A 10,261-nucleotide genomic window follows, 5' to 3' on the forward strand; every position below is an offset into this window, starting at 1 on the left:
TTAAATAAAGACCGGTAAAAGGGATACAGTCATATAACGAGAAAAGGGCAACACTACTAACTGTCAAATATCCAATAAAAATAAAGAAAAAGTAGTAAATATTTTTCGTGCTTGTTTTTTAATTGTTACTTAATATTTTATCCAAAACCTCAATAAATAAGGCCATAATTAAACATGAAAAAAATATTGTTATTATATTGAGTATTTTTTAACATAGAAAAAGGTTTTATTCATCGTGAAATCGGGGTAAGTATTCAATAATATTTTTGTTACTTCTAACCTTGTTTACGGAGCTTTTGCGCGCGAAAACTGTTATTCAATGAAAACATATGATAAAACTGTCATTATTAATATTTGAAGGCGCAAAATAATGATATGTTGAGAGAATGAAAATAATAATTGTGGCGGCTTATTCTGTAAATCGCTTCGCATTATATCGGCGTTTTAGACTCGCTTGGTGTTGCGTAATGTGCTTTATATTGTTCAGGATAAGGTTGAAATTTAGTTACGATTTAAAAGCGATGTAGAAGGATCAGAATAAGGACGCCCAACAAGTTATTAGTGCATTAGATGTGTGTACATGTTAATTTTTTAATCTGTGATCATTATCATATTTAAAATTAGAATGTAAATTGAAAAAAAACATTATCGGCTGTAAAAAATACGTTTAATTTAAATGCTTATTTTGAACACAAACAGCATTTAACTAATTTCAATATAAAAATAGTTTTTAATAAAAAATAATGTTTAATAATTTGGTAGTTTAATTAATATAATATTTTATTAAATTAAATAAAAACAAGATTGAATTCATTTGTTTTATTAATGTTATTTATTTTAATTAGAATATAAAATATTATTATACAAGCAATACAACTTCAAGCTGCTTCATACTAAATTTTATCAAAACTTGTTCAGCGGCTTAGCCATGACACTGTAAAAGGGAAATATACAGGCAGAGTTACTTTGTTTTAATAATGTACTAATATTAAATGTATGTAAATTTAGTGTGTCGGAATGCTTGCTGCTTAATCTTTTATGCATCTTTTTTTCCCCCATAAACAATTTTAGCAGAATATAAAAAATATATAAGTGAAGACATACAATAACAATACACAACATGAAAAAAATGTATTATTTGCAATTTATATATTTTATATCAATCAAAATAATAATGAATGTTATTTTTATTTTATTTTATAGAATAGGTACGCGGACGAGCATATGGGTCACCTGTTGGTAAGTGGCCACCAACGCCCATAGACATTGGCATTGTAAGAAATGTTAACCATTGTACATCAGGAATACACCACCAACCTTGGGAACTAAGATGTTATGTCCTTTGTGCCTGTAATTACACTGCCTCACTCACCCTTATAACCAAAATACAACAATACCAAGTACTGGTGTTTTGCGGTATAATATATGATGAGTGGATGGTACCTACCCAGACGAGCGTGCACAAAGCCCTACCACCAGTAAAATGTGAAATTAATGTGTTTTATTTCTCCGAATATAACAGATCCCAAGGTTGGTGGCGCATTGGCAATGTAAGGAATGGTTAATATTGCATATACCCCACGGCATTGGTGACAAAAGTGTTCAAAATAATATCTTACAATGTCGAAATGGACGGTGGTGACTTATAATTATGTGGTCCATTTGCAAGTCCGCCTATTTTAAATAATGAAACAAAGTAAGTAAAATAAATTGTTTTTTTTTTCAGCCAGCTATATGCATTTGAGCCATGGTCAAGATTTGCTGTGTAGACAGCTGCAACGATACAAAAGACGATGTTACATATTTCAAGTGAGTATACTTCTATAGGCTATTCCAAATAAACTAGTTTGCCTTGAAATTCAAGGTTTTGGAGCTTATTCCACCACACTGCTAAAATGCGGGTTGCTGGAATACACAGGTGTTCCTCACGATGTTTTCCTTCACCGTCAAGCAGGAGATGAATTATAAAACAAATTAAGCACATAAAAATTCAGTGGTGCTTGCCCGGGTTTGAACATACGATCATCGGTTTAGATTCACGCGTTCTTACCACTGGGCCATCTCGGCTCTCTGGGCCATCTCGGCTCTTCATTGTGGATTTGTAAAAGAAAGGTTAGTTGTTGTTACCAGTGTTGTATTATAAATAAAGTAAATGATAAGTTTGTCCGTAAAATTCATAGTTGTTTAACTTAATTTGTAACAATTATAATAATAATAATTATAATAAGAAATTTGGCAACTCCTTTCTTTGTCGCACTACCAAAAAATGGAATTCCTTACCAGCTCACGTGTTCCCCTCCTCTTACAACCCGGGTTCCTTTAAACGAGGCGTGAAGAGGCATCTTGCGGGCCGGCAAGGCGGGGACGGCTAGTACAGAACATTCTTCCCGACTGTACTGGCCGTCGTCGCGTTTGGACTCTACTACCACTTACCATCAGATGGAGTAGAGTCATTTGCCATCCCGGGGCATATAAAAAAAAAAAAAATCGGCCAAAATGGTGTCCGCGACACCACGACTTACACGTTTGTGACCCCTATAAAGAAGGGGTTGAGTATCGCTGGTCTAGTCTGTTAGCAATGTTTAAGATTTTGTTGGAGAACTAATCAAGAACAGTATTATACATACAGCAAAGCTATTAGAAAATTGCGTGGAATATGTAAATCTAAGGTTTGTTTATCTTAACTCCTCGAGCTATTGGAATAAAATATAATGAACTTAAAAATCAAAACTACCTTCAAAAATACGAACTGTTTTGGGAATAAAAATACGTCTAAGTTTACTTTGCCGGTCAGTTGTGGTACACTCAGAATTGACTGACTCGTGACACGCTATTCTGATCCGTGTATTCTTCAAATGTCATAATTATTATAGACAATGTCGCATATCACGTTCGGATGATTCACGATCGTGTTGTGTTGAGCTTTCCGTCTTAACGTGGAGCGCCACCGGATCACTTTCGCATGCTTAGCGTGACGCTCTGACGGCCGGCCCGCCATTATATGCGGGCCTCCATTCTCTAGGGAGGGTTCTCAGGGTACTGGGAACCTCCCTAGTCCCGGCGGCGTCTATTGTGGCGGAGGGAGAAGGTGCGCATAGCGCCTCTTTCTTCTTCCCAGTCTTTTCCGGCGGAGCGGGTCTGCAGTGGCATCTTCTTCCCGCTACCGCTCCGCGGCCACCTTCTGCGACATACACTATCACAGAAGAAAAACATCACCGACCAGCACCCCTCGCTTCCGAGCATCGCTGATGATGCTCGGAAATGAGAGGTCTCTGCCGAAAATCGCTGCCAGCCTGAATGAGAGCGTGCCTCGTTTCATTTTGACCCAGCGACTCAAGTGGGGACGTACCGCCTCCACTGTCGCCAGGCCTGCCGTGGGGGACCCCGGTTCCTCCTTCCATTGGGTGATCAGGGCCTGCTGGGCTAGAGTCCTGATCCGCCAGACCTCCGCCGACCCTGGACGGTCGCCGCGTTCCCTCGCCTCGTCCCGGAAGCTGTACACCTCCGCGAGCACCTCCGCCTGGAGTTCCCAGGGTGGATCGCCCGTGAGGAGGGTCGCCGCTGTCCAGGACACCGTGCGATACCCCTTGATCGCCCTCACCGCTATGGCCCTCTGCCGCTATCCCCTGGATCACCGCTATGACCCTCTGCCGCAGAGGGTCATAGTGGTGATCCAGGGGATAGCGGGGATCATCCGTAGGAAGGCTCTGTTTTGTGTGGTGAGTGCGTCCACACATATCTGGGTACCGTACAGTGCCATCGACCTCACTACACCGGCATGGCGATCCCGATTCTCCCACGTTGGGTAGCAGGCGGCCTAAGGCGGTGGCGGCATTGACGAGCTTCGGGCCGAGTTGCACGAAAAGCTGCCCGAAGCTCCATCGCCCGTCTAGGATCAAGCCCAGGTATTTCATCTGGGCCTGCACCGCGATCACTGACCCGTAGACCGTGGAAGAGGAAGGCCTCCGTTTTGGATATAGAGACCCTCAGGCCCAGCATTTCCATTCGGTCCACGGTGAGAGTTGTCCCGACCTCGGTCAAGCGGGGCGCCTCCTGAAAGTTCCGCCCCGTCGCGGTGATGAGGGTGTCGTCTGCGTAACACAACAATGTATAAATAGTATGGGGGATACTATTAAAGATTCCCCTATTCTAACCTTGCCCAGGTCCTGACTCTTAAATGATAAGACCCGTCAATATTCCAGGTTCCCCAACAGCCGTACACTTCGGCGCAAGTGGTTAGACGCGTTCACGCCATCAGAGAAAGTGACCATCGATTCGGTGGTATGCAGTCGCCACTTCCTGGAGGGCGAGTACGAGCTGGTGAGGGGCAAGAAGCGGTTGAAGGCGAAAGTGGTACCTAGCGTGTTCAATGACGTAAGTATTATGATATATATTTTTTATATTATAGAATAGATATTAATAAAATTACCTTTTTAGTAATTTATTTTACGATCATTTTTCCGATTATTGTTAAACTATTTAGTGTTTATGGTTTTTTCAAGTGCCTCGTTGGTCTAGTGGCTAGATATAAAGCCGCAGATCCTGAGGTCCTAGGCTCAAAGCCCAGGTTGGGCCGATAAAATTTTACGGGGTTTTTCTGTCGAAGAATAGCAGCCCAGTTTGTAAGTTGGAAGTTTGAACACTCCAGTACATCAGACGTAAATACTTTCTTGCATATCCTGCGTCTGAACTTTTTCCGGTTGTGTATCGTGGATTATGAGATTGAGGGAATAGAGAGTGCACCTGTATTTGCGCACACACTGGCCTAATCTTGCGATTGGTTGTCTCATTTATTATAGAGTTCAACTAAATATTATGAATCGATTATTTTTTGTTTTCGAGGGGTTTACTTCCCGTTTGGTCGCATGTAAGTTTGAAAAAAAAAAACCTCTAAAGGCGATAAAATAGAATCAAAATTATCTGTTTTCTATTAAATATTCAAACACATAATTATTAATTATTCTCCTCTTTACAGGATAAAGCGATATCATCGAAAAACATTGATTCAACAAATGATTCGGACAAAAACAAAGAAATTCCCGCCAAAACGAAAGACAACTGTACCACAGATAAAGGAAAAAAAACGAAGAGCCATAAAAAAGATGTAAAAACGCCAGCCAGTACAAACAGTGAATTGTGTAATAGTATTGTTAGAAGGTAAGCTAATATTGATTCCAATGGCATATTATTTTTTTATATATCTTAAAACGTCGGAATTGCATGACTTTAGTTAGGTTACTTTGTTTTCTATACAATAATACAGTCAATGTAGCGTCACGCTCACTTTATTGTAATAGGTTTGTATACCGGCATATAGGCCACTTGATAGGATGCGATCACCATATTTTTATTAATCTGTGTCAATATTAAAAATAAAATCATTAGAAATAATGGACTCAACTCTTTAACATAAATATGTTTTCTTTTCAACAGAACAGATCCCAGCACAACAGCCATCGATTCAGAAGCGAATAATGATATAGAAGACGTTATAACTAACTATCACATAAAACAAATAAGGCCATTGAACAAACACAGGAAAATTAATGACATGGACAGCGGTCAATTGGAAAATACAGTTCAAAATGATATATTGAAGCAAACGAAGACCAGAGAAACGGCAACACAGGATCAGGACTGTGGATTTGAAAATGGGGAGACGGATGTTATTGATGTTGATAATTTACATGAACCTGTTTTCGTTGAAATGGACGTTGATAACGGTGGGTGGAGATTTATTGGATCTCTTGTAAACATTGCATAGCGCTGTCTCTTTCCGTCATTATTGATTTGACATTTGAAAGAAGAAGATGCAGTATTGTTATACTGGTCACCCGTTAAATATCATTTATAATTAAGGTTATATGTGTTTTATTTAAATACATATGTATTTTTTTTAATTTATTTTGAATAGGGAGGCGGATTGGCTAATGGGTTGTCTAATGATAAGTAATCATAACCAACCAATAGACCAAGCTTGGGAAATAAAATGTTTCCTGTAATTTTCCTTGTGCTTGTGTTGTTTTGTGTGTAGTTACACTGGCTCACTCACCCTTCAAACCGAAACACTATTATAAGTATTTTTGTTTGTCGGTAGAATATCTGATGAAAGCATGTTACCTACCCAGAAAGGTAGAACAAAGACCGATAATCAAATACAATGTTGTTACCATTCTTTCATTTGCTATTTTTTTAGTTGTGTACTTGACTGCCCCGTTGGTCTATTGGCTTGGTGTAAGGACAGACCCGGAGGTCCTGGGTTCAATTCTCATGTTGAGCCAATTTATATATATTTTTTTAGTTTAACAAAATGTGTAACGTCTAAATCTAACTTCAATGTCATTTATCAGAAATTGATGATGAGCCGTCTACCCGAGATTGTCTGATGCTGCTCGAGTGTATAGAGTGCGTTGTGGACCCCAACAGCCTCATGTTCCAGGACAATGATCTCGAGGCCAACGCGGATAGCAGCTCGGATGTTGTGGATTTGGGGGAGAAGTAAGTTAGTTGAGTACGATGGGAGCTGAGAGATTTTTTCCTTATGTCCTCAACTAATGTTTAATCTATAAAACAGTCACAACTAATATGGATACCAGCTTCTCACTAAGGAATGTGAAAATCGTTAATTGTTTAATACTATTGATTAATTAAAATACCGGTACTTTTCCTTTCTGTTGAGAAATATCATTTCATTTCATTTTATTAAAAATTTTATAACTATATAATATTGGGGGCATATAATAGAAACTTTTAAGCGTATTGTGTTGTTATGACTGTACATAGATTGATTAGGTATGGTCAGCATGATAAATATTTTTGTAAAAATGTTTCTATATATAAAAACTTTAAACTTTGTCGTAAAGTGCGTGTTTGATTTATTAAAAAAATAATAATAATTTACAGAAAAGAAGATCCGATAAGCCTTTTAACGTCGAGCGACGAAGACGAAGTCATAATCGAGGAGCCGCACATCGACACAGTCGAAGTGTCCGACGAAACCGACGAAGACGACATGCCGCTCGTGAAACTAGTCGACAAGAGGCCGAAGAAATCCAAAAAGACGAAATCGAAATCCAAAACAAAATCTAAATCGAAAACGAAATCGAAATCCGAGCACGCGTCCGAACATAGCCCAGAGAAAATCATGTGGGGGTTATACGAATACTATTGCGTCGAATGCCATTTTCGGACCACAAGCAAATCCGAATTCAAGAAACACGCAACAGAACACCCGACTGTTATACAAATATGCCAAATGTGTGGTTACACGACGGCCAGCAAGGCGCAATTCGCTCGACACAAACGAAAACACCTAGACGATAAGAAATTCAAGTGCCATTTATGTGATTATAAAGCTAGACACAACATGAGTCTCATATATCACTTAAAGTCCCACGATAGTGTACGTATAGTGAACGCGAAACGAGGATTCCGTTGTGAGAAGTGCAACTTCCAGTCTGATGTGAAAACGAGCCTATTGAAGCACATCCGTCTGTGTACAACGGACTCGAAGAAGTATGTGTGTGATAAATGTAGTTATGAAACCAAGAGGAAGTCCGATTTGAGCAGACATAAGATGAGACGGCATAAGGAGGCGAATGAGGAGGGAGATGATGACTACGTCCCCCCCTAATTGGTTAAATCATATGTTTGAATCGTCAAACATTACCCAGAAACTCTGATGTGTTTGTGATATTATGTACTAAATCGGTTTGGAGACGTTTTTGCGTTTGTAGTTGTGCACCGTCAGCAGATAAATAAATATATTTTTTTATATATATGTACATAAATATTAAATGTCATTTTTCATTATAAATGTCTTCAAGTCCAGACATTTCGAAATCAGATAAATTATTTATGTAAATGATAATTCGTTCTTATATTGTATATAATCATCTCTGCCTTGATTGTTTCGTTGGTCTAGTGGTTTGATGTGAGGCCGCAGACCCGGAGGTCCTGGGTTCAATTCCCAGGTCGAGCCAATGAAAAGTTATTGGGTTTTTCTGTCAGAAATTTCTCAGTAGCAGCCTGGAAGTTGGAACTGTGTTCACTCCCGTGCCTCAGAAAGCACGTACAGCCGTTGGTCCTGCGCCTGAACTCTTTCCGGTCGTGTCGGATTGCCGTCCCATCGGATTATGAGAGTGAGGGAATAGAGAGTGCACGTGTGTTTGCGCCCACACTTGTGCACTATAATATCTCCTGCGCAGTTGGCTAATCTCTCTCGAGATTGGCCGCCGTGGCGGAAATCGGTCTGAAGGACGTTATTAAATTGTTATTTATAATCATCTCTGCCCTGATAGTTTCTGCTCTTCAGTAGTATGTAGACAAACAATTCTCCATTCGTCTACATTTATAAATTTTTCTTCTATTGTAATAATAGTATTAATATCCATTGTAACAATCATTGTAACGATTTATGAGAAAATATTAATAAACAAAATGACACTTCTAACGCTACTCATACGAGTGTTCGACGAACGTAGCCAGTTTAAACTGGTTAATTCCACTTTTATTCACAGTGTATTAAAGCTATTACATACGCGAAAACGTCTCCAAGCCGATTAAACCGTATCTTGATGGAGATGAAAGTGGAATGTAATGTATCATTTTTATGATGATTTGATCCATGTAATCATTTTTGACGAAACTTTGGTTATTATTGTGTATATTAGACTAGTGGACCTAAACCAAAGTTTGGTTAAAACGCAGAAAAGCGAATCTGCTTTTATAATTCATCTTGTGTATCGATGCAGGAATGTATTTGTATCGTAGCTGCTCCCCCCAATGGGATGACGTCTGTTCCCAGCTGTGGGACATTCACGTTATATGTAGCGATTAAAAATTGCAAGATTTAATGAATTCATACCATCTCGACTAAGTCAGTACTTTATGTGTATAGATTATATAAAACAGTTATAATAATACTAATAAATGTCACTTGTTCGACGAAAATGAAACATAGGTCGACGAAACGACGAAATCAAAAGAAATCCACGAAAATCTAAGCGCTGTAAATATAATTAAAGCTTTAATTTAAAGATTTTACCATTAAATATTCTCGTCCATTGCTCAACAGTCTTTTCTTTATAGACTGTCAGTATTAAGTATTTTAATTTTCTTTTGTATTAAAAACAATATGTTTATAATAAGTTGTAAGTTTATGAAGAGAACAGCGCGGGACGCTGCTGTAAGGTTTTTTTTTAATGTGAATAAGTTGTAAATAAACTCCATCCAAGCTTTATTGTTTTATTTAAAAGGTCTAGTTACAGCCCAGTTTTATGCCTAGGCCTACAAGGCACCGGCCTAGGCCTACAAGGCACCGGCCTAGGTCTACAAGACACCGGCCTAGGCTCCCTTGAAAATAATTGCATAGGTTGTACCTAAGAATCTAGAATATGTATACTGTTCATATACTTAAACAATGCTCATATATATATATATATATATATATATATAGTCCTCCTCCATCGATTTCGATGACAGCGACCCTAGAAATTAATTGTTATTTCTAGAATGAGCCCTAATGTAGCTCGCTAGACCAAATTTGGTTTTAAAAACCCTACGACTCGTGTTACAATACAGTTGGCCCGCAGAGTTGTATGTGTAGGATGGCTTAGGTCTCTCTTTTCTTAACTGGCGCTTTTCGTCTAGTGCGTGAAGGCGGTTTTCCTCAAACGCTTTGATCTTTTTGTAGATGGTAGAGCGCCAAGATGCCCTTTGGGAAGCGAGCTCCTCCCAACATTCTATGCCAATGTCACAAGCTTTTAGGTGTCTTTTAAATACGTCCTTGTATCACAAATACTGACCACCATGCTTCCGTTTGCTAAATTTAGCTAAATCCGAATAAAAGACAGCTTTAGGCAAACGACGATCGTCCATGCGTAGGACATGCCCACACCATCTGAGTTGACGTTGCATCAGAAGAGCTTCCATGCCGTAAATTCCAGAGCGACGCAGGACCTCTGAGTTAGGGACGTGATCCTGCCGCTTGATACGTAAGATTTAACGTAGACACCTTAAGTGATATGTGTCAAGTTTTTTGATGTTTGATTTGTAGATACACCATGCATGATGGGTATGAGACGCGTCCGCCGTGCCATCGGCTTAGTCAGAGACTGATATACGCTTAATTGATAGACGCTTAATTGACACATGAAAACGTTGCAATATTGTCGGTGCAATGAACCGTACAATAAAAAAGCTTCCTATTCTATATAAAGAAAATATAGTGAATTGTCTATGATATTTATTGATTGAGTAT

The 10,261-nt window shown here is 39.0% G+C and overlaps 3 protein-coding genes across 3 annotated transcripts in view; all 3 read left to right on the forward strand.

Moving 5' to 3' along the window:
• LOC126779469 (putative pre-mRNA-splicing factor ATP-dependent RNA helicase PRP1) overlaps positions 1 to 10,261 on the forward strand; it is a 105,403-nt gene that overhangs the window by 58,225 nt on the left and 36,917 nt on the right. The window lies entirely within an intron of this gene.
• LOC126779567 (cyclin-dependent kinase 9) overlaps positions 1 to 10,261 on the forward strand; it is a 132,125-nt gene that overhangs the window by 8,950 nt on the left and 112,914 nt on the right. The window lies entirely within an intron of this gene.
• Positions 83 to 9,178, forward strand: LOC126779516 (RE1-silencing transcription factor B-like). Its single transcript, XM_050503565.1, has 7 exons — positions 83 to 246; positions 1,727 to 1,809; positions 4,203 to 4,374; positions 4,976 to 5,157; positions 5,434 to 5,723; positions 6,351 to 6,498; positions 6,904 to 9,178. The coding sequence occupies exons 2-7, from the start codon at positions 1,748 to 1,750 to the stop codon at positions 7,631 to 7,633; spliced, it is 1,584 nt and encodes a 527-aa protein (XP_050359522.1). The 5' UTR covers positions 83 to 246; positions 1,727 to 1,747; the 3' UTR covers positions 7,634 to 9,178.

The sequence above is a fragment of the Nymphalis io genome, chromosome 29 (genome assembly GCF_905147045.1).
Source record: "Nymphalis io chromosome 29, ilAglIoxx1.1, whole genome shotgun sequence".
In the NCBI taxonomy this organism is placed as follows: Eukaryota; Metazoa; Arthropoda; class Insecta; order Lepidoptera; family Nymphalidae; genus Nymphalis; species Nymphalis io.